We start from the raw sequence: 24,529 nt of genomic DNA, 5'->3' as shown, positions 1-24,529 counted from the left end.
GCAGAACATTTTCGATTCATTTGTACCTTTCTTTTACTGCGTGTAAACAACTGGGATCACATTATAAGAATGAAGTTGAAGACGCTACCTTTACGATTATTAAGGCCTGTATGTGAAAACTCAGACAAAACGTTGCCTATCAATGATTGAACTTAAATATTTAAACAAATCACAGCTTATGAAAATGTTACGCAATAAGAATTCTAAATATTTTATTGTTTCCATAAAAGCAGTACAAAGATGTGAGCTATAAGAAACGAACAAGTCGTAGATTAAGTTATAACTTATGGTAGAATGGCAAACATTCTACCAGCCTTCGGAATGCCAACCTTGTTTCTGGGATATAAACTGAGTCATTAACCAACTGTCAGCTTTGCGTTTGTACAGTTAATGGGAACGTTGCTGACGAGGCAATGCAGAAATGCAGAACATTTCCGAGTTATTGTTAAAGTAATAAATTAGGACTCTTTGTGCGTAATTTATGTAGAGAGAGATTTAAGTAGGTCGTGTTAAGAACTATTTTATGTGACAAAATCAAATGAACTCAAAATGCGAAAGTTAACTCAGATTAACCATCTTGAATAGGTACGATAATTTTTGAACCCATAATATTTACATCACCATCATCATCATTTCAGCTACAGGACGTCCACTGCTGAACATAGGCCTCCCCAATGATTTCCACATCGCCTTGGTAGATTTTGCATAGAATTGTGCATTAGACCATGATAACAGCATACCTATAAGCTAAAAACTATGACACCGCGGTTGTAATAGTTGCCATTTTGTATCAAAAATGTATATTTACAGTTTGATGTGCTGTCGGCTCTACTAATAAGAAATCCCCTCAAAAAACTAAGCCTTTAATTATGCAGGCCTTCATTGTAAGCGGTAAATTAATAATTACACGTACGCATTGTTCACCGCCTGTGATGACGACACTATCATTTCAATGCGTGTCTTGATTGGGAGTTAGGCATGTTTATGTATGATCTCATAAATTATTTTAGTATGAGGATATACGCCAGGTGGCTGGTAGTGTTAGCAGAAGATAGCCGAACCTCTATCCTCTCTACATTATAGTGTACATTGATACAATTCTGCTTCCTCGGCCCCTCACTGATGAGTATCGCGAGTCGCGACCATATAATTATGTATAGTGTTCCTCCACAGACTGCGGTCATAAGCATAGATACACTAAATACATCAATTTCCTGGACCAAAAAAGGAACAGGCTCAGTCAGTGTCGTGAATTAGAGAAATCAATGTTTCATGATTCAGATATGATCATAATGAGTATACAATTTGACTAAAACCCAAAGAAATATATTTAATTCACATTTAAATTGCCGGCTATCGGAGTAGGAAACTAATAGGTATTCGAATATGTAAGATGACGTCAAACATGTTGATGTCATTAGCCACATTATTACTACTAACCATCATTGGTGATGGTAATCCCTCAAATATTCCAACACAAAAATGCCTAAAGATAAGATAAAAGTCAGGTCAAGGGGATTATGAGTTTCATCTACAACAGATCGCCCTTTTTGCACGTTGACGCATCTGCTCGTTCGTTTCAGCAAAATAATGTCCACGGCTGGACAAAGACCTCTCCCAAGGATTTTCAAAGATTTCCCGCGACCCTCACCAGCCTAATTTCGAACTCCTCCTATGTTCTTCTGATTAATTTCGTTGCGGGTCCAATGACAGTTTAACTTTCCCCCGGGACAAACTTGACCTTCATTGGTTGGGTTTTTATGGCGGTCAAGCTGTAGATCCTGGCTACACAGGAGTTGCAGTAGTGGGAACAAGAGGTGGGAATAGTCCTGACCCTCACCAGTCGGGCTAGGATCGCACCTTGATATACTTTATCGACGTCAAAATGTATTGGCAAATCGATAAAATGGCGTGATAACCGTTAATGCGGCGCACATCCTAGGCTTACAGATCGTCGGTTCACCTAATGGGGGGCCTGCCCACACTATGTCTGTCGGTCCGTGATAGCCATTCGAGAACTCTCTCGTTTACAAATTCTGCCTGAATCTGTAAACACTTTTAATCTCGTAGTATGAGGCGGGTTCCCATCCAACGATAACATCACATCATACATCTTAGATCCATTTAGACATTGTTTAACCTATTTATAAAAAAGAATCGTAACCGTTTATGTTCCGTAAGACTATTTAAAGTCACGATCGTCGTGACTGCTCATGTTATGATGTACGAAGGTTACTACCGTTGCTACTTCCTTTATTTTCTGATAAATAGGCACAATATTTAATGCTGTCATGGCAAGCAAAGACAATGATGTCATGTGTATAGGTGATTGTTTGTTTGCGATTATGGCATTGTGTACAATGAGCATGAGCACATACTCGTATATGTGCCATAAAATTCGTTTATATTCTCTATGGATGGGAGATTAAGGTCAGGGATAAGACGGTAAGCCATCCAGGGTTAAGAAATGATGGTGTACTTTTGTTGAGAACTGTGAGATAAATTAGGATGGAGCATAGCACAGCTACACAAAACTATTTTTTTTTAGCATCAGTTTGTGTTGACAAATGTATAGTTTTTTAATGCATTGCTTAGCCTTGCTCTAGTTTAAAAAATGCACATGGGTTACTTATAAAAAATGGAGCCATCGTTGTAGCAACTCGTTTTTTGGACACCTGCGTCTTGTCAAATTGTTTACAAACAAAAAATTCGGTCGTGCACTTGAAACGTCTGAAAATAGATTGGAAGCTGCAAAAAGTTACCGAATACTTTTTACGCAGTATACATGTACCTTTATGAGGTAGATTTTGGAGGCGCTAGTAGCCTGGTAAGATTAACGTTTAGCGAATGTTATAGTTGTAACAATGTACTTTATCTTTGTTATTCACTTGTTTGTTACGTATTTATGTCAATAAAGAAATTTTAAACTAAAAAAAAAAAGTTATTTCTATGTACAGTACCTATTAGATTTAGGCTAGTGTCTATAAAATGACAGTGCGCATGTGTTATTAGTCGCCTGAATTTATTATCATAGTAATTGCACGCCGCGTTCACGTCTAGCTACAAATTTAATCTAGAATTTATATAAGAGAAATAAGAACCTGAAAATTAAATTAGGCATACAAAGTGCTATAATGATTTCACGTGCTCAGTGGCGCCACCTACCGCGTCCGTCCGCGAATCACGCGCAGGCTGCCGAGCGTGACGGTTGCATACATCGACATAATTAGTCACACTTTTGGTTTTCAGTCAAGCTTTTTGTTGGTATAAACATTTCAGGCTGTGACAAGTTGCATGCGATAGAGCGATGGACGTTGTAGGTTATGGAGGTTGATTTATAGTGGATTCAATAGATTCGTTGCATTCCGAGTATCGCATATATCATACTTAACCCTGATAAACATCCAGTTCTGAAGGCTAGTCAGAAGTCTCCTTTAACGCTTGGGTTTTGGGCTTGTGACGTATGTCTCATTTTTGAGCTTGCTAAAATGATAGGGCTCCTTATTGATTTCAGGAGTTAGAGGCACTTATTGGGAGGTTTGTTAATAAAATATAATTCTAAAGGCATGTGAGTAGTGAAAGAGCTGTCCCTGTTCAGGGACCAAATGGGTTAGATCAATACTTACCTAATAGTAACTAAGTATGCTTGTTGTCGCTACTACTTTTTACAACATCTTTTAAAAAAAATCTCAGTCTTTAAGAACCATCGTTCAGAAATCAAAAAAATCCGTAGAATTATCAAGTATTATGTATGTTGTAGCCTAATTCACAAATTTGATTTAATTTAAGTCGCGTATTTGGGGTTTGGCAAGCGCCACCGTACCGTGAAGGAATGCAGTCTACATCGGATGGGCCTTCGCCGTACATCGATACGATCAAAACTTATGTTACCTAACGTGTGTCGATTAAACAATTAAAATTACATTAAGATGGGCGGTTGGATAAAATAAATAGTTATAAAAAAGATAACAAACGCATAAGAAAGGAAAGAGCTACCTCAACAACGTTCCATTCGTCACAAATTCACGATTTTTCGTGATTTTCTAAGTAATTTGGAAACAATACACAAGTTATTAATGCATCTGGTTAAAAACCGTCCTCTATTGGTTCAAATAGGCATTGCTTGGAGAGCTTTCTTTGGTAACAGACAGTTTTAAAGAATGCTCTATTATAAAAAATCCTGCGCATCTTTGCTACGAATTAAAATCGTAAAAAATACGGCTAATGCCGAACGTAGCGATTGCCCAATCTATACTTATAATAAATCTGTAGAGAGGTCAATTCTGTACATGAAATATATTTTCAAAATAACTATCAGGGGCTGATTAGTGATCGATACTGATGCCAAAAATGCAATCAGTAAAATTTTTGTCTGTCTGTCTGTCTGTCTGTCTGTCTGTCTGTCTGTCTGTATGTTCCTTATAGAAACAAAAACTACTCGACGGATTTTAACGAAACTTGGTACAATTATTCTTCATACTCCTGGGCAGGTTATAGGATACTTAGGAATTCCCACGGGAACGGGCATTAGCGGGAAAATCCTTTTGTATGAAAAATCTAAACCGCTTAAGTTAGACGCTTGAAATTTGGCAAGCAGGTACCTTAGTAAACTTAAAGCTCAGTTGTAACAGGATATTGCAAAATTCCTACGGGAACGGGAATTAGCGAGAAAAAACATTTGTATGAAAAAATCTAAGCCACGTAAGATAGACGCTTGAAATTTGGCATGCAGGTACCTTAGTAAATTTAAAGCTTAGTTACAACAGGATATTGCAAAATTCTCACGGGAACGGGAGTTAGCGGGAAAAAACATTTGTATGAAAAAATCTAAACCGCTTAAGTTAGACGCTTAAAATTTGGCATGCAGGTACCTTAGTAAACTTAAAGCTTAGTTACAACAGGATATTGCAAAATTCCCACGGGAACTGGAATTAGCGGGAAATTCCTTTTGTATGACTGACTCACTGACATACCCACGCACGGCCTAAACGGCTAAACATAGGCACTTGAAATTTATAAGGGACGTAGCTTAGGTACCGTAGAGGTGCACTAAGAAAGGAATTCCCGAAATTCCCACAGGAACAGGAATTACCGGGAAAATCCTTTTGTAAATTTGGCATGCAGGTCCCTTAGTAAACTTAAAGCTTAGTTACAACAGGATATTGCGAAATTCCAACGGGAACGGGAGTTAGCGGAAAAAACATAGATGAAGGGGGTAAAACGGGATCCACGCGTACGAAGTCGCGGGCGGCCGCTATAAAATTAGCCCAATGCTAATATTGATTTCTTACATCAGCTTAAAATAATAATAACTAATTAAATACGTATTATTGTAAATAATATGAACGATTCGCTAATTTAAAATAACTAATATTTGAATAGAGTTTCCTGAATAATGTCGAAACTAATTTATATTTATTTCTTATTTTAGAGTAAGTGTGTAGTTTTTTTGGGCTTGGTAGAATTTGAAATCACTATTTCTTTTCCCTATCTTCTTCCCATATCAAAAAAGTACTGTTTCCTAGCACGTTCTACCAAATACGTATTAGTATGGAAATGGTAAAAAATCAATGAATAAATTAGAATGATTAATCGCAATGTTTTTATTGTTGTTGGAAGTGACAAAGGCATTATGTAAACAGTAAACATTACAGTAGTAACAAATCCACTAAAGAATTGTCAATAGAAAGTGCGCTTTCTGTGCCAGGGAGAGTGAATACACAATGGGAAATTGAGAAGCCTTATGTAATCCATGCCGATCGAATTATTTGAGTAAATAGATACCTATCATCTAAATCTACTAAAACAGACATTTATCTGCTTCCTATTCGGGTTATTTATTGTCTATTTCAATTTTAATTTGATATACCTACATTATTTTACTTGATACATTGTAAATTGTCCTTACTTTGTAACCAAGTTGGTTTTACCACAGAATAAGTAATAGTACAGGTACAGAAGGATTACTCCGCAAGACGTTTTAAATAAATGCGAGTCTTGCTACGACGCGATACAGTGGAATTCAGCTCGCACAGCACTACGTACCTACAATTTTATTCACCTACAAGTTTTGTCTCTTTCTATCGCGTGCCTCTGAACTCTTCTTACGCTGTTAGGGTTGCTGTCTAGTGAAAAAATAATTAATCTACTTATTTGTAATGAGGTACGTATGTAGGTAAGTACGCATTCATTATGGAAAACCTTGGGAGATGCCTTTGTCCAGCAGTGGACGTCATTTGGCTGAAACGAACGAACGCATTCTGAGCAGTAAACATGGTAGGTTAGGTTCCTATACTATCCTAAGAATTATTGATTACCTACATGGCCAACATACCTTTCAGCATCTTTGGGAAGCAAAAAAAAAGATAAATCCGGTAGATTTCTTTTCGAATTTAAACACCCGAACGCTGCACAATAATATTTCTTTCTCTTTATGTCCATTTTTAAATAATACTTTGATCATATAATTAGGTACTACAACGCACGCCAGCGTCCTGACGGGCGCGCGCGTGACACTCGACTGATATAATACCCGCGGCGGGGCGCTTCGCTGTAGGTAATTATCGGATGTACCGCGCGGAGTGAGCCAGGCCTGGTTTTACTGAAGAAAGGTAGTTACTAGAATGTTTATGCTAGTAAGTAATTCATATATTTTCGCTATTATATCTAGTGAGGTTACTTACTGAATAAATTAATGAATGTAAGATTTTGTCTAACAATAATCACTATTAACTCTACTATTTTATCTTTGATATTACTCTTTTAAATGTACTCTGGTCGAACTTTCATAAAACCTAATGAATGAAAATTAAAAAATACATTACCATTTTTATAAAGAATACATTGAGAATATTTCCTTCTATAAAAGTCGGACAATGAGTAACATAATTATAGTGAACATACCTGAGTAACGTGCGTAGGCGTAGTATACACGGTTAATGTCATGTAAATAGGCAACATTACAACTTAGATGTAATTATTCATAACATAGTCGTAGGTATTGTATAGGACATAAATACATAGTTTTATCTGCAATCCTACAGCATAAAATACAATGTTTACCAGTATCGTTTATGGCATAAAATATAAGTTTTACTGCGCCCTTGGCACTTTAGTAGGATAAGTAAAGTGAAATCTCGGATGCACGAGACTCAATAATATTGATGTTTCACTAGCGAGATCTCTTCAAAGTGTTGGGTGATGGGTAATAAACTTCAAGTTGATTGAAGATAACTAGGTTTATCCCGTTTTGAAGAAACGAGATGTAAAATTGGAAATCCAAAGTTCTTTAGAAATCCAGAGTCACTTAGTACTAATTATAACCGAAGAACAAAAGTTACCAGATAATAAAGCTACTAACAACTTCCACAAGAACCAAGCAATTAATCACCAGCACTTAGCACATTATTCATCAGAACGGAACTGGTAATCGGGTCGGATCGCTCAATAAGAAGTTATCGGATTATTTGCCGAGTAACATCATAATTAGCGCAATCATAGCAGTACAACATAGTAAGTAACATAGTAAACAGCCGTCGTATTCAGAATGCGCGGACATGGTGCGCTCGCGCCGCATCCGATACCGTTGTTTGACCGCGCATGCTTTGACGCTTGGTGTAAAATGGGAGATGGCGTTTATTTACCATCTGTACTGGATTTATCATATGATGGTTTATGTTCACTCAAGATTCAATTATTTTGGAAACTAACTAGCCTTTGGTCTTAGTAATGTTTTAATATAGATTTCATCCAGAAATCGAACCCACAACCTTTCGCTTGCCAACATTCTCAGGCTGTAGGTAGATTTGTAAGTTACTTGTATTCTGTCTACAAATAAGTTTACAAACATCAGTGATACCTTAACGAACAATCTATCGATATCCTGCAACGGAAAACTAATGAACCAATTACCATTTTCTCCAAGATAAGGTATTTACTTCCTGAGAATTTGAAAACGAACGAGGGAAAATTTTGTAGAGTTTGTCTCTGCATCTATCTACGATCCACGCTATTGTTCATTGTTCTCCTTACATATTGGCGGAAAGTGATTAAAACCTCGAAGTTGAATGAAAACCTTTACTTATCCACCTTAACCCAAAGACAATAAAATCAGCCACTATTTATCGTTCGTATTCAATTGTTGTATTTCTTTTTCATCTGATTTCAATGGATTGACAAAGTAGATATTTACCTTATCATCTAGGCCTTGTTTTGTATGTCGTTTTGATTTTAATACTGTTTTTTCTTCTACGATGTTTTTTTTTTTTTTTTTTTTTTATCCACAACGAGGAAGCTCTTGGTCTGTATCTCACCTGATGGTAATGTTGGTATGTTGCTTTGATATTTGTGTATGAGGTAGGTAATTAGCCTGTTTTGAATTGTACCTCTCTTGTTTCAATGCGTGATCGATGATGATGGAGTAGGTCATTACTCATTGGCTGTTTATGTAGTTTTCATGTCCGAGTGCTAATTTAACCGAATATCAAAGTATCCCTCTACTTCCGAAGATGTCTCATAAGTATTTCTGGTCAGTCAGGGTCTAGATACTAAATATAGCGCCCTCCAAGACGACGATGAGATTACGACATTGATAAATTCAAAGTTAGCAAAAACATTAGTCAAAGTTTAGGTCAGCCTACTATCAAGGCACCCCCTTCGTGAATTCGTTCACAGTGTACTGATGGGTCAAAGAAGACCAAATCCTGGTACTGTTAGCTATTACAGACACTTGAGTGTATAAGAGCATGTACTTTTAGAATCTGTTCAGTATTCAGGAATATGGTTAGATTGAAATTTCCTAAGTCTAGGCGCAGACCACCGACTTTTAGTTGGCCGATAGCTGGGTCGGGCTGTTAATCAGTATTGGGATGTATGAAAGTGCGCACATTACACCGATTGATTCTTCATAAAATGCCCAACTAAAAATCGGTGGTCTGCGCCTAGGCTAAGACTTGATCGTCTTGATACTTGCACCACACATAGCAGGCTGCATGTCCGTCTGGCGATCACGCTAACCTTATTACGTATCAATGAACGCGTGACGCTTCCCAGAGTTGCCGCAATTGGCCTTATTGGCCAATGTATTTGCAACACCTAATCGCCTTTGTCATTCTGATCATATCGCTTAACTTAGCAGCGACACTGAATCTTTTAACAGCTTTATGTTTCTCAATAGGAATTTGAATATTTTCACGGTTGCACACGAAATTAATTTTAGAAGACATAGTGCATCTTGCTTGGGCAAAGTAGAGAATATGGGTGAATCGTGACTAGGGCTTGCAAAATCGGATAGTTTTCAATTCCGGAACTGATTTCCGATATTGGGCACTCAACTCCGGAATTCCGGAACTAGTTCCGGAGTTGGTTAAAAAAAGAAAGTGCCACCCGACAAACATGTACACGTATGTGGCATCCACTTCAGGACCTTGTCCCATCGGCCGTCTGTTCTACGTACTATGTGCCCTGCCCATTGCCACTTCAGCTTGCAAATCCGACCGCTATGTCAGGCGACTGTAGTAATCTCCACATTTCTGGTTCGATCTCGAAAAGAAACACCGAGCATTAGCCCTCTTCATAGCACGCTGTGCAACTTTGAGCTTATTATAAGGCCTATTTATAGTGAGAGGCCACGTTTTCAAAACATAATGTCATCACTACTGTAGGCCTAAGATGCGCGCCGTGATAGGCGGTTATCACGCCATTTTATCGATTTTGCCCATACAAATTGACGTCGATAAAAGTTATCATGGCGCTCATCTTAGGCCTACTGGTAACACTCTCTAATTGTAGACTTTCGTCTTTGAGTACTGAGGTGTTTTGGTTGAAAAGATGTTATGTAGTTTCTCGTACGCTCCCCAGCCGAGTTGGATTCGACGTATTATAACGTAATGTAGAATCGCCCTCGTGCTCAGCCAGGCTCAAAGACCTTCTAATAGTCCAAGAACGCCAGTCATAACGGCAAGTTAGACTCTTCGGTCTTCTGTATAACCTGCCGTAGCGTATAGATGTGGTATATGGTACTGTTAACCTTTTCGATAACCGGCTTCCTCGAGAGGCTATAAGTCATCGAACCTACGCGCGAGACTATTCGTGATGACTCTCAAAAACAGCTTGTAGACATGACTCAGAACCCAGATGGGCCTGTAATTCCTTAATAAGGCTTTTACCCCTGTCTTGAAGAAAAACACCACTACGCCTCTGTTCCATGCCTCTGGCATTATTCCCTGGAGAAGACGAAGTTACAGAGTCTCTGAAGGACTTTCAGTATCGGTTTTCCACCCGCCGCGATCAGGAAGCTCCGAGGTTATTCCATCATCACCCGGTGCCTTGTTGTTTTTTAGTTGTATGAGAGCCATCCTAATCTCGTATAGGCTGATGTCCGGGATATCTTCGATATATTGTCGAGTTAGCTTAGCTCTTGGTGGAACTATCCTGTGGTTGAGCTATTAACAGGTTAGGTGACCGTGGTATATAGCTGTCCATAAAAACTTTTCGATCTCTCCCAGAACCCTTTGTTGATGTTACATTACCGTCCGCTGTCTTTAGCTTCGTCAGCTGGCTTTGCTAGAGTTGTCTCTTGCGAACATTTTGGAGCTTTGATTCTTCTCTATCGCCTCTTTAATACTATTAGTAATAAAATTGCGAATACATGACTGTCTCATTTTGAAAACTTAAAATAATTTATGAAAAATTTCAATATCGGAATACGATATTGGCTTCAGTTCCGGAATTGAAATATCGGAAAAAACCTATCCGGAATTCCGGAGTTACGAAATTCCGGAATTCCGGTATTCAAGCCCTAATCGTGACTTCTCGTTCTACTGCTACAAGTTCTGTGTAGCTGGATCCGGGATACAATGATGCCAATAATAACGAAGAGTGAAGACCAAGTTTGTTCTAGGCGGATCTATATCTATGTATAACAACAGCCTTAAGGGGGTTCGCCTTCGAACATAGGCCTCCTCTTCAACTCTCCACCGACTTCTGTTCTAGAGGATATACGAGTACTTGTGTAATAACAGGGTCAAAGAAAACGAATCACATTTTACTAATTAGCATTAAACTTACCAGTTACTTAATTGTGATTTATTTCCGAATTATCTTGTCATTATTGAGTCATATTTCAATTAGACTTGCAATTAGTAATGTGATCAAAGATTCTTTCGTTATTGATTCTCGTGGAGATCCGTAGTTCATGTTTAAAACGTCTTCTTTGAACAATTAATCAACATTGTTTACTTAATTACTAGCGTTCGCGTAGAACGTTATAAAGCCAATACTACAGATATCAATTTCAGATAGCTTGTAGCGCTTGTAGAATTTAATTTGTATTATCCCAGGATATTTGTTAAAATCAAAGGCAATGACTTAGTTCTAAGCACTTTTAGTTATAGTAATTCCATGTATGTGTGTTTGTCTTGTTAGTTGTCCTAATAAATAAATAAATAAAACATTTTGAGGACTGCAAGTCTCATTTTGTCAGAAAAAATATGACCAAAATGCCGGATGAAGCTCCTAGTTACTATTCCGTACAACTATTATGACGAAATATAGGGGCGACTAGAACGCTTGATTGTGATTGTTGCGAAAACATAGCTGACCTTCAAACCTTCCTAATCTTTGCAGCTTCAAACCCTCAATGCTGTTTGCACCTGATCTATACTAATAAAATCGTTTACTTTCTCCATTTTTATTCACTCTCTCCAATGAAATAGATCTAAACCAATATAAATGATAAACAATTGCTTAACAGCCAATATTTACATTCCACCGTAAGTGGGTACCATTGGAAAATTGCGAGAAAGTGAAACTGGTCATAGGCAATTGGATGGAAAAGTGAGCCGTGGAAATATGAGCTTGTTAGGCTGTATCCACAGTCCAAACTACAAAAAATGCTATGAACGCGTCAGCTAATGTAAAAAAAAAATATTGAAATAATTCATAATTTTTCTCAAGTAGGTATCTTTAAAATCTTCTGGCCCCATCTACACACTTTTATTTGGTTGAGATTGTAATTAAGAAAGAATATCTGAACAAACTGACTCCCATATTATAGGGTTTAGTACCTAAAGCTCAAAGTCACTTTTGACGACATGGTAGAGTATGGAAGTAATCTTTTAGAAAAATTCTCATGAGATATGTATACAATGTATGTATTTATATCCGCTGGACGCGTCTACATAGTGGTGGTCACGCCCTTAGCATAGGTGTTTTCCTTCTTGTCGCTGGGTGTCCGCCAATTATAGAAGTTTAGCCCGACTGGGCTATACGAAAGCGTAAAAGTGGAATGAAACTGTGTGGTTAGATTTTCTCTGAATGTCAATTGGATTAAGTTATCACATACCTACCTAAGTAAACTAGGATGTTTGTGTATTAAGTTGTGATATTATGGGACAATATAAAATGACACTTACCTGCGAGTTTTCATAAAATACCTTTATACGACAATTTTCAGCACAATTTTCCTTGACCTACCTTTTGTTTAACGGAGTCTCATCCCAAAAAGCATTTAATTATTTTTAAGAGAAAGTTAAATGGTCTCTATAGTGAAAATCGGCGCTTTAGTTTCCATATTTTCGAATTTTAATTTCTCGTGCGAGATAGACCCCCAAAAACTTCCGTCTCAAATATGGAATTAAGAGCTACGTGCGATTTCCTATTGTTTTGAGTTTATGCAACGCTTGCGCAAGACGTAAAATGAGGAAGTCACGTTACATTTTATTGTGCTCGAAATATTCCGACACAAAAATGCCGATGTTATAGGAACGGACGACGGCAAGTGAAGCTAAACACTGTGGACTCTTATTTACTAAGCAATACAGGCGATTTTGCCACAAAAATGGTAAAGTTTGATGTGCTGTCGTTTGCACTTGTAAATCGCTTGTTGAATTAATATTCGCTGATTAAACAACTTCGTTATGCGAATCGTTCTCAGATAGAGGCTAGACATCTTTATTGCAGAACTAGACTAGATTATTTAATTTTTGCATATTATTAGGCCATTTGAAAGCGAAAACGATCTGTTTTAGTCGCCATAACCAGTGTTATCATCTAATATAACATCTACTCGTAACGGAGAGATGCAGTATGAAGTCTAAGTTTTTTTTTATTATTGTCTATTACAGTATAAAATATTCGTTTAAATAGATTTTTATTTTAATTTATGAAAGGATGCTTTCCATTTACATTCAGGCGCTGAAGGCCAATATTATGATTAAATTCAAGTTATGGCGACATACGTTTTAGAATCGCGAGTTTGCATTGCTTTTGATGTAATTGATGATATTGCGTAGCGATCATTTGAACGCTAGTGTCACCTGAAAAATCGTGTGTAGTGATCCTAAGATGTATTTTTAATTAAAGCCTGGTCCGTGAGCACGTAGAATTTTGTCCAATGCCCCCAAGCTACCCATCCTTATCGCTCGCGCGTAATTATGTTGCTGTCACGCTCGCACACTCCCGTCGCACAGTCGCGACAGCAATATAATTACGCGCGAGCAATAAGGATGGGTAGCTTGGGGTCATTGGACAAAATTCTACGTGCTCACGGAACAGGCTTTAGTCCGCGTAAGGTCTAGCCACATTGCACCACACCTGCGTACGCGCCGCGCAAGGACGCGCAGCGACTTTCTCTGAGGCCCGCCTACTAATGTCGCACCGGGTCACCCGTTGGCATTCCTGTCATATGTGGCACAGGAATTTGGGCACTTGACACCACTGGGCAATTGACATACTATTTGAACTGTCAAAACGCGACTCTTCCTAGATTTTGTATAGTAAACGAAAACTATGACCACTAGTTTGCGAACTCGCCATTGATTTCAAAGCTTAGCAATTCCAACTCTTCAAATTTTACAGCATATTGAAAAAACTACTCGATTTTCAGGGCTAGTGTATTTTGTTGAAGAAAAGTCTTGGATTAATTGGTCAATGGGGTGAATTACTCAATTCGAAACAGCAATAAGTATGTTGACGTCTTTATATTGTTGCTGTATCCTAATGCATCAATATAATGCCTATTCACGTCTAGGTGTTTCTATAATAATGCATAGTCAAGTCATAATAGTTCATTCAAGACAATTTTCTTAGCCTATTAAATACGCGCTAAGTTTATCATCAGGGAAGAATTTATCATCTCGGTATTTCCTAATGGATTTTTCTCCAAAGCTGTAATTAATTTGCTCGTAAAATATCAGTAGTTTTTATCAGATGTCAGATCAGATAGTCAGATGCTTTCCGGTGAAAACTGGTTTTTGATGAATTAAAAGCTTAATTTCAACACACGTTGAGTAGCTAGGTATTCAAATATTTCTCCCCCGCCCATAATAGTAGCTCATTTCATTTGATTGTTGCATACCTTGCCAATGTAGGCAGAACAATGCGTTTCTATGCCTAATATTGGTGACTGTTGAATATTCAAATCGCCCAATGATTGTCACCTCGTGTAGTCAGCCTTGCCGACCACTTAGTTTAAAAAAGTTGATCGCAATTATGCATAATTTATGTGCTAAATCGATTGATGTGAGATGAGTCTTCGTCTTCGTACCGTAGAGTGAATTAGAATCAATGAAATCAGTAAATAAGGCAAAATTGTGTAACGAAATAGAAAGGACATTAGCGTGGATTGATCATATAAATTTGGAAAATCTTGTGTTGATGTTTCTGATATTTAACTCCGATATATTCCCATGATGATATTTACGCAAAACATTTTTTCAAGTGAAATCGAATCTCGGTCGTTTCGCGTAGCAATTGTCTTAACACTACCTGTCACTTTCGTTACTACTTGCTGGTGGCGTGTTAGAAAGAGAGGCGACACCAATTATGGCACTAAGTGAATGGGGCTCAGCTGTGAGAACAGAGGACAGGTTACACACAATATGTGTAATTTCTGCATTATCTTCTAATTACCTATAGATAACTACACAAAAGTAGGTTTTTGGGATAGGTCTTTGTGGTCTTAACTGTATCTAGTATTGAAAATTAAGTTCGCTTTGTTTGTTTTAATGCTGTATGTCATTAGTCATATGTTCGGTCAAAGAATTCTAGAACGTGTTTTAAGACCGTAGACAGAATGTGTTCTAGATGTTATCTATACCTACAATAGGTATGTTAAATGAAATGCACAAATTGAATTTTGATGATAAAAACCACAAAGATAGTGTTACAAGTAAAAATTACAAAAGAGTATTAAACTATTGATAAAGAATTACACCAAACAAAGAAATATTGGTAAGTGTTGGAAATTGTATAATTAATGTTACTGTTAAAATGACGCCCAAAAACATTACTGCAATTATCCACTTATCCCTTTTTGCCAGCATTTTCAAGTCAATCCGTTTCAACGTTGGACACATCGTAAACAATAGATTCATCTCCGGGGTATTGTGGTCTTCCTGGTTCATCGCTTCGTCTAGGCACTGTTACAGATTACATGGACAATCACAAGCGTTGACTTGGCTAATGTGGGGTGTAACTGTGGGGTATTTTAAGTGTTAGCTTGAGTTTATGGTTTTACTTTGAGCTTTAGAGTCAGATTCACTTTGAGCTTAGTTCCTGCGATTTCAGCCACGTAGATTTCGATAAAAAGCAATACGAATTAAAGCCCAAGTGCTATTCTAAATTCTGATGTGTAAGATATAATAATGTGTAAATCCAAATCCATCCTGTAATTTTTGTGAGAAGGACAAACATCCATTTAAACAAGATGACTCTATAAAACTCCAAGTGTGGAGTTTCAGTAGAACTCATCTCCGAGAATTACTAGGCATTTTGTTACACGCGTCTGATTTTGTAGCTATCTAGATACCACTGTATATGATGTATCTTATGAAGCCACTTTAGTACTGCAATACAACACCTACGTAATGCTATTGTATCATGATGTTCCATTATAATTGCATCTTGCTCGTTACTGTCGACATTGATTCGATATTGCATCGCTAACCGTGAACTTTAGTGCGACCGTCTTGCGCATCTGTCTGCCACATTGAAATAGATACCTAGTACCTAATCCTTTGTATCAAATTGCTTGACCTTATGTGTAAATCATTTTACTGTTAGGTACAATACCCATTTGAATGGATGACCTGAAAATGGTCGCGACTTTGCTGAAAGTTGAAAAGAATGCGTATCAAATGAGACACGCGAATACGCGTCGAAAAATATGTCTTCACCAATATTGGAAGTAAGCCGTTCTAAAAATTAATAGGAAGATCTATTTTAACAGAGATATCGTTAAGTTAGTTTTCCAAACCAATCTGAACTTTAGGTGGTTCTTTCAGAAACTAATTGGTATTTTTTCCTTATTTCCAGTTGAAATCTACCTGTCACCTGTGGAGACGCACTGCAGCAATGTAGACTACTTCATCCCGGACGAGAACAACGAAACCAAAGGACTGTCAGATGACGCGATGAACAGGTGAGCATCATCAAATTCCAACTTGCATTTTTCACAAAAAATCGTACGCATCGTATTTTTCACAAAACTTGTAAAGAGTCATCCTTGAGTCTATGTAGGATATAGCATTGTGCTACCATAAATTTAAACACTTCGTTGATTTTTCTGGGCCTTATTTTTCTATTTGTGGCTAAGCACTCCGTTATAAAAGTAATATGAATAACATATTATTATGAGTTTAACTGGAAAAATTAAGTTTTGAAGTAAATAATAATAAATATTTGAGGATTTGTTTTCACGAATTCGTCAAATGCATTTGAAGCCATAGTAAGATAACGGTGTTCCTCAGGGACGTCAACTTGGTCCATAGCTATTGAACGTAGATATCGAAGCTCAAGGCTTCCGTTTAGCGGTACCTTTGATATTATGATGAGCCATGACCACCGGCCAGTTAGAATGTGATCTAATGGCGATGGGGAAAAAACTGTAAGCTTTTTGTAACAAAAGATCGTCAGGGAAAAACGAGTTGATTGCAGGAGGAACATTTAAAATCATATTTCATCTCAAAATTATTTTTCAATGACTCTTTTTATGTTTCCTCCTTGCTACAAAAAGTGAAATGATATCATTAAGCGAGCTATTGTATAGTTCTTAAGATTATATGAGTTTGTTAAGCAAAAACAAAAATACATGTTTCGTAATAAACTTGCAAAAGGTTACGAGCATATCTAAGTAAGATTAAAAAGGTTTAAATGCACGTAATGTTAGCAAAATCCAATATTGTCTAACACTAAAGAGTAAAAATGTCTGTATTGCATAGCGTTTGCGGACTGACCATTCAAATCTTGTCTTTTTTGTGTGGTTGTGGTACTTAAACAAGTGTTGCAATAACCGATATTTGTTGTTACCAATACCTGCTGCAGGTTTTACAGGAATTCAACTACATTTTAACGATAATATCGTAACGATGAAGTATAGTTAATTATTGAACTAGTAATTAAATTAATTTAATAATAACAATGTTGCACAATTTTAAAGTTGAATTTATTTAATAATCTACAATGTAATAACCAGGAAATGCGTGTATAACACTAACAATACAAAACATAAAAGTGAGAGGTATTACTTAAATATTGATTTTAATTAAATTGACAGGGAAAATGTACCAATTAGAAATGCTAACAATTTGTTTATCGCATTAAATCATGACCTGTTCACACCTGCTAATGTAGAACAGGGCAAAGGAGCAGGTTTTCTACTTAATAGCGTTTAACTTTCACTTCTAGACATTGTAATTACAAAATTATAGATCCGTAATTACGATGTTATTAATCCAGTCATATAAATAATGAATTGAGCTATAAAGATGTAATTACATGGATAGAATACCTATAGTACTTATATATTGGCGTTAATGCAAAGACTGAAATAATAAACATTTTTTAGTTATACAGGGTGTTAGGTAAATGGGTATATGAGCCGACACTAGCCCATGTTAACATGTTCATATAAATGGTATGGTGAAGTCAGAAAATTGATATCTTCATTTTAATTATTTTAATTTTCATACAAATCGGATTTTATGAAATTTATTTTGTATGAAAATTAAAAAAAAATAAAATGATGATATCAAATTTCTGACTTCACCATACCATTTATATGACCATGTTAACATGGGCTAGTGTCGGCTCATATACCCATTTACCTAACACCCTCTATAAATGGTCAATTTTAGATAATCTGAAGGTTAACTGGAAGAGAATGCCTTATGATATTAGTTCACCTTATGTACCAATAAATTTATACTTTACTGTCTTTGTCTAATTTGGCCCATTGTTCAAATGAAATTTTATAAAAAATACTAGCTGTGCCCGCGACTTCGTACGCGTGAAAACCCATTTTCACAACATTTTTCATTGTTGCTCGGCTCCTATTACTCGTAGCGTGATGGTATATAGCCTAAAGCCTTCCTCGATAAATGGGCTTTCTAACACTGAAAGAATTTTTCAAATCGGACCAGTAGTTCCTGAGATTAGCGCGTTCAAGTAAACAAACAAACAAACAAACAAACTCTTCAGCTTTATAATATTAGTATAGATGACTCTACAACCCTACATTAATAAATAGGTACTCATTCTTATTGCCACATGAAGTTTGAGCTAACTTCAAATTGTCACACTTGCTCGGAGTTTCTCGGTAGATAAGCAGGACCAATCAGTGCTCCACTGGTGTCAGCGTGCTAAATCAATACAATCTGTTACCGGAGTGGTAATAATTTGTCAAACTGTTCTCAGACCTTGTGCTTGATTGGACCAAGTGGGTCACTCGCCAATGCTCGCTAACTCGATTCAAAACTAATTGATTCATTGTCTCGGATCGCACTCACAAATGATACTTTTATCTCGATTTTAAAACGATCAATCGATGTTTTGGTATAGCGGTTTAAAGAGCAAGTCGGTAGATCACTATAAAAGTGATAGCGCGTAGTAATTTTTGCAAACTTGACTAATTGGTACTTATTTTCTGTAATTATTAATTATAATGAATACTCGTATAATTATACACACATTCGTAACTTGTGAATGAATCTGGTAGTATACTCTGATTGCTCAGCTATTTGGGACGTCTTGTTTTTGAGTCGAAAACTAGGCGAATCGTGCATTTTTATTCAATCACTTCACGTGTTTTTTGCCAGTAGTGTAATTTTATTTTCTATGAGCAGTCTTGCCCACTCCCTTCTTTGATCGGGCTAAAATTATAAGTCTGTTTTAAGTTGACATTGCTTATAATCTCCGCTCCGGAGATGTAGAGGTCTACATCATCATCCGTCATTTACGTATTCACACACATTACTATGAGGTCTCACAGTGCGAGTGGACGCACAGGGTTACACACGAACCAACCACAGATCTCTATTCAACGTTGTGCGTTTGATTTGCTTTTACTTAAGCAAGTATCGTTTGTGAATACGGGTGTAAGTCTCCATTACAGGAGCAAGACTCTCAATGGCAATGCCAGATTTTGTATGGAAAGTGGCGTCTTTTTTTTTTTCGCGCGGCCATCGACCAAACTTTGTTTTTTGATTACAAAATAGTTTAATAAACCAAACTTACTATGGCATGTATACCTCTAAACTCAGTCTGAACTGAGTTACGAGCATTAGAAGTTTGATGATTTTCATACAAGATTTGCTTTTTGTGCGCAAGTTTTGTAAGAAATTACAACAAAATATTGCGCAATTTTTTTATTAAATAAATAAATAAATAAAATAAAAAGTTTTTATTTCGAACAACTCATAAGTTCATAGTGTGGTTAGTAAACACACCTTAAATGCTAATGTTAGTAATCTTTATCAAGTGATTATTATTTTCCAATATACGTAATATCAATATTATAATTAAATCAAATCAAATTAAAATTAAATTTATTGCGCTGATTCTGCTCCATACTGATGTCTGGAGCCTTTAATGGATGGTATTGTTTGTTTACACATACAATCTCACTATTTTGTTGCAATTTCTTACAAAACTTTGCGCGCAAAAAGCAAATCTAGTATGAAAATCATCAAACTTCTAATGCTCGTAACTCAGTTCAGACTGAGTTTAGAGGTATACATGCCATAGTAAGTTTGGTTTATTACACTATTTTGTAATCAAAAAACAAAGTTTGGTCGATGGCCGCGCGAAAAAAAAAAGACGCCAATTTCCGGCATTGTCTTTTACCAGAGGCAAGTGGAGGATTTGACCTAACTCCCTAGTTTGGAGAGATCAAACGTCCATACAAATTCTCGGTCAATATCCTATTAATATGTAACTTGTATCGTTTCCAGATTGCACATGGCTCGCTCCACGGTGGCGCTCTTCATCGTGGCCTTCCTGTCGCTGTTCATCGCCTTCTGGACCGGCGTGGTCGGCTGCTGGAAGCGCAGTCCCGGCAACATCACCGCCACTGCAATCCTCATGCTAGTCACATGTGAGTACAGACCCCTTCGTATTTCCATCAGCTGATGATGTCATTAATTAGGGCATCGATCGACTTCATCACCCCTATTGCAATCCTATGCACAGAACTATTCACACGTATTGTTCTCATCACTGCAACTCTTGTCATAGCTAATGCCCGCTATGATTTTCTGTCTCTATAATGGGCTGCTGTAGCTCTTCCTAACTTCAACTTCATGGCTGATTAGTGTGTTAGCGTGATGTTTATTATTCTGGTCACATTTATAAGAGTGGATGTTCATTCATTCATTTAAGTATTTATTGAAGGTTGTAGATGCAATCTATTATCAAGAGGGATCGCTTAGAAGATGCTTATTTGTTTGTGACTTGGGGTTCATGAGTGCGAGAACATTTGCACAATACAATGATGGACTTTTCTTATTACTCGCATCTGTCCTCCATAAATTCTGTCACGTCATTGACTTCTGGGTGGAGTTATACAGTTAACAACCCAGACAAAGGACAATTGATTTTTGCTTTTTGGACGATGGTTAAGAGCTGTGTCATAGCTGAGGGTGTAAATGCATGCACTGAACTCAGCACCAAACCAGAGGTGGAATTGTGTAAAGCAATCGTTATCATTTGACAGTTCATAACGTACGATTATTCTGTCAAACGCTTTGTTTAACTGACTTTATCGTACGTTATGAACTGTCAAATGATTACGATTGATTTACACAATTCCACCTCAGATTGTATCCCAATTTCGTTTTGCGAAAGCTAAAACATAAATTACATGGTGTTCCAGGTCTCCTAGCGGCGGGTGCGATGGCGCTGTGGCACGGGGTGGAGTTCTACGAGAAAGAGAAGGTCGTCGGCGAGGAGTACTATCAGCAATGGCCAAGTGTAAGTTCATGTTTATATCACTATATCCTAATTACTTGATATTGTCTAAGAATTATGTGAATTTCCTCCACATAAGTTGAAGATTTAAAGGCTATCTCTCTTAAAGAACCGAATCACTGGCATAGAGTTAGTGGCCTTACTTGAAAAATGTTATAAAATGGTATCCTACAGATTTTAACTGTCGGTTGCAGGTGCTATGTAACTTAGGGAGAGACGTTTCCTTCTGTAAACAGATGCTTAGAAATTTTACATTTGCCAAGAAATAATGTACCGACCAGTGTAGTGTAATGAGTAAGCTCTTTGTTCAAGGGGATGCCTGCCTGTGATCTAAGACGGTTCTGATGGTTTGATTATGACGATGATAGCCCAATGGGCTAGTTACAGCCGTCTACACACGAGTTGTAGATCAATACTTAACAGTTTTCTTTCTAGCATAATACAGAAGCCAGTGTACTATTATATTTGTATTTCTGAATAATAACCAATTCCGCCGCAACACGGCAGGTCTTAAAAAACAACTCTTCAATCTGGTACGACTGGTCTTACATCCTGGCATGGCTCGCCGTCGGAGTGTCCCTCGGGAGCTCCGTGCTATTTTTCTCCGCCGCCGTGTGCCTCAGCAAGGAGAAGCGACGCGAGCAACAGAATAACGTGCAGTACATAATGCCAGGTTAGCGCGGCCATTTTGAAACGCCGCCATCTTGGGGACGCGGCCATTTTGAACACGCTGGATTAACGCTTGGTTTCGGCGACTTTTCGTTTCAGGTTTTAGGTCCTATGTATATTTTACCCGCTCAGGAATTCGTTGGTGTTTTATTACTTATTTTATTCGTGTTTTATGTATGTTTATGAATAAGATATTTATTTAATTTTTATATTTATTGGTAATTATATACAATAGATGTGTACAAAAGCAACTGTAAATTTTGTATTACGTGTATTTACCTATTATTTGATTATATCGAAGTAGAAGTTCCTGAATTTGAAATTATATTGATAGTTTATGTACTGATATTTATCTTAAAAAGTAATTCGTGATTTATATTCAAATGAATACCCGAGTAGGATATTTTTAATTGAAACTCATGTAATTATATCATACTAACAAAATGCTTTTCTCTTTCTTTACATGTTTCTATGAAACTTGGCTACTGCGTTTTAACGACGACGATGCGCCCGGTTAACGCACTGTATAACGCGCTATTCCTTAATATCTGGTTTATTCCAACGCAATACTAACTGCTTACGATGATATTAACATACTATGGTGCTGTAATATAACTACAAAACAAAAAAAAAATGTATATACAAATCGATTAATCTTTACACAAATATACAAACCAAATAACGGTATTCATAAACGTTTTATACTGATACCGTTGCTATATTTTGACACATTGTACATTTACCAACATCACGCCTATATAAAAAAAAAACACTTCATTTGAAAAAACACAAAAAATCATACGAAACCACATAAATCCGCCTGAAACCGGTATAAACCAGATATTGCGTGATAACGCGCGCGTGTGGTACGACTGGTCGTACATGGTGGCATGGTGCGGCGTGGGGCTGGCGCTGCTGTCGGCCATTTTGTTCTCGTCCGCCGCCATTTGCTTGCGCGGCGAGAGGGAGAGGGAAGAGGCGCTTAACATGCAGTACCTCATGCCCGGTACGCGCTTCTCATGTTTATACCCATTAGTTCATAAGATCATAACATTTTTGCATACATACCTATTTAGCAAAGTAAACACATGATAAATAAATACACAAAACTAAAATATACTTATATTGTAAATATTATAAACTTCATGACGGGGCTTTGTAAATGCATGATGGGGAATGGATTTGTGATATCCTTTATTTAATTTTTAAATTATGTTTTGAAATCACTTTAAATTTTTAATATAATTATTTAGAAGTACAATCTAGAAACTTGAACATTTATTCTCATCCATAAGTACTCAATTGAAAGAACATTACCTAATTTGATCTAAAAAGCTAAAGTCACTTGGACGCAACTCTAATTCAAGAAAACTAATCCCCGTTTCCGAATTTCCAGTGTACCCCCAGAAGCAGCAATACGCGTACGCCGGGTACCCGCCGCCGCAGGCGTACCCCGGCCCCTACTACCACGGCTCGCAGTACGGGCCCTACAACTACTGAGCAAGCGACCAGATGAGGGAGCTCGTGGCGGCTCACTTCGCCAACGCGGCCGCGCCGCAGGCCCCCGCTCGCAACCGACCCCCCGACCCCGCCCCCTCCCCCTCCCGAGACACATACAACTCCCACCGCCGGCTGCGACCGCGCCTCGGCGACCGCCGCGTCTACAGACCCGCCCGTCCACTGTCCCGCATCGACGAGGCCCCAATCCGAACCCGCTCCAAGAGCCTCCAACGCTCCACCGACCTCGCCTCCACCCGACCCATCCTCCGCTCCCGGTCCAACATATCCGCCGACACCAGCCGCAGCGTGCCCGTCTGCAACACCAGCCACGAGATCGAGAACCAATTAGAAAGCAGCAGCCCTCAGTACGCCGAACCCAGAACATACTCCGCCTCGTCCTACGACCCGCCGGCCTCCATGAGCGACCTCCCCATCGTGGTCCCCGTCGACCCGGCCACCGGAGCGTACATCCCTTACCCGGAATACAGCTACTACCACGACGACGGCTGCCACCGCAACCGCTTCCGCCTCAAAAAGCGGATCAAACGGTTCTCCAAGAGCAATCTGTATCTAGCGTTCATGTACTGAGCGCGGGCGCGACCCCAGATCAGCGGTTACGAGTTTCGACCGAACGCCGTTGCAGTTTGACGCCACGACCCATTGTTTCCAAAGTTTTGTTCTGCGCTGTAGTTTCAAAATGTTTTCTGTCTATTAGATGGGTTGCCCGAATCTGGTTGAAATGATAGATCTGTTTGTACACTATTGGCACATTTTTGTTTTTGCGGCGCGAGTTCTTCGGACAGTTCAAGATTAGTTTAGCTTTAGAACGTCGATCCGACCCGAACGCGAACGACTCGACCCGCCTTCGAGCACGGCCTACGAAACTCTGACTCGTGATCTTTTTAGAAACTTCCGCGTGATGTTTCATTTCCGGTAAATATTAATGAATTTTTAGTTAATAGTGGTATTTTAACAAGGTACTTATCAGATATGCGTGGATACCTATAGTTTAGGTGTAAGTAGAGGGTAGATGTGGACTCTGCCATAAGTGTATGCGATTCAAACAAACGTAGTAATAGGTTCATATGTTAGATGAGTATCGAACAACTTGTCTCGT

The 24,529-nt window shown here is 38.0% G+C and overlaps 1 protein-coding gene across 2 annotated transcripts in view; it reads left to right on the top strand.

Annotated features, from left to right (window-relative positions):
- Positions 1 to 23,412, top strand: part of LOC135074449 (uncharacterized) — a 50,787-nt gene extending 27,375 nt beyond the window's left edge. Inside the window, exons 3-7 of one of the 2 annotated variants that reach the window (XM_063968744.1) lie at positions 16,315 to 16,420; positions 20,229 to 20,371; positions 21,149 to 21,246; positions 21,751 to 21,916; positions 23,309 to 23,412. In XM_063968744.1, the coding sequence (XP_063824814.1) occupies positions 16,315 to 16,420; positions 20,229 to 20,371; positions 21,149 to 21,246; positions 21,751 to 21,916; positions 23,309 to 23,412 (617 nt within the window). Of the gene's footprint in view, positions 1 to 16,314; positions 16,421 to 20,228; positions 20,372 to 21,148; positions 21,247 to 21,750; positions 21,917 to 22,752; positions 22,919 to 23,308 lie in introns of both variants that reach the window. The other variant, XM_063968743.1, reaches the window with a different exon arrangement.
- The last annotated feature ends 1,117 nt before the right edge of the window (positions 23,413 to 24,529 follow it).

The sequence above is a fragment of the Ostrinia nubilalis genome, chromosome 9, assembly GCF_963855985.1.
Source record: "Ostrinia nubilalis chromosome 9, ilOstNubi1.1, whole genome shotgun sequence".
Lineage (NCBI taxonomy): Eukaryota > Metazoa > Arthropoda > Insecta > Lepidoptera > Crambidae > Ostrinia > Ostrinia nubilalis.
Note: the sequence above shows the minus strand (reverse complement) of the source record. Positions and strands in the feature narration are given on the sequence as shown.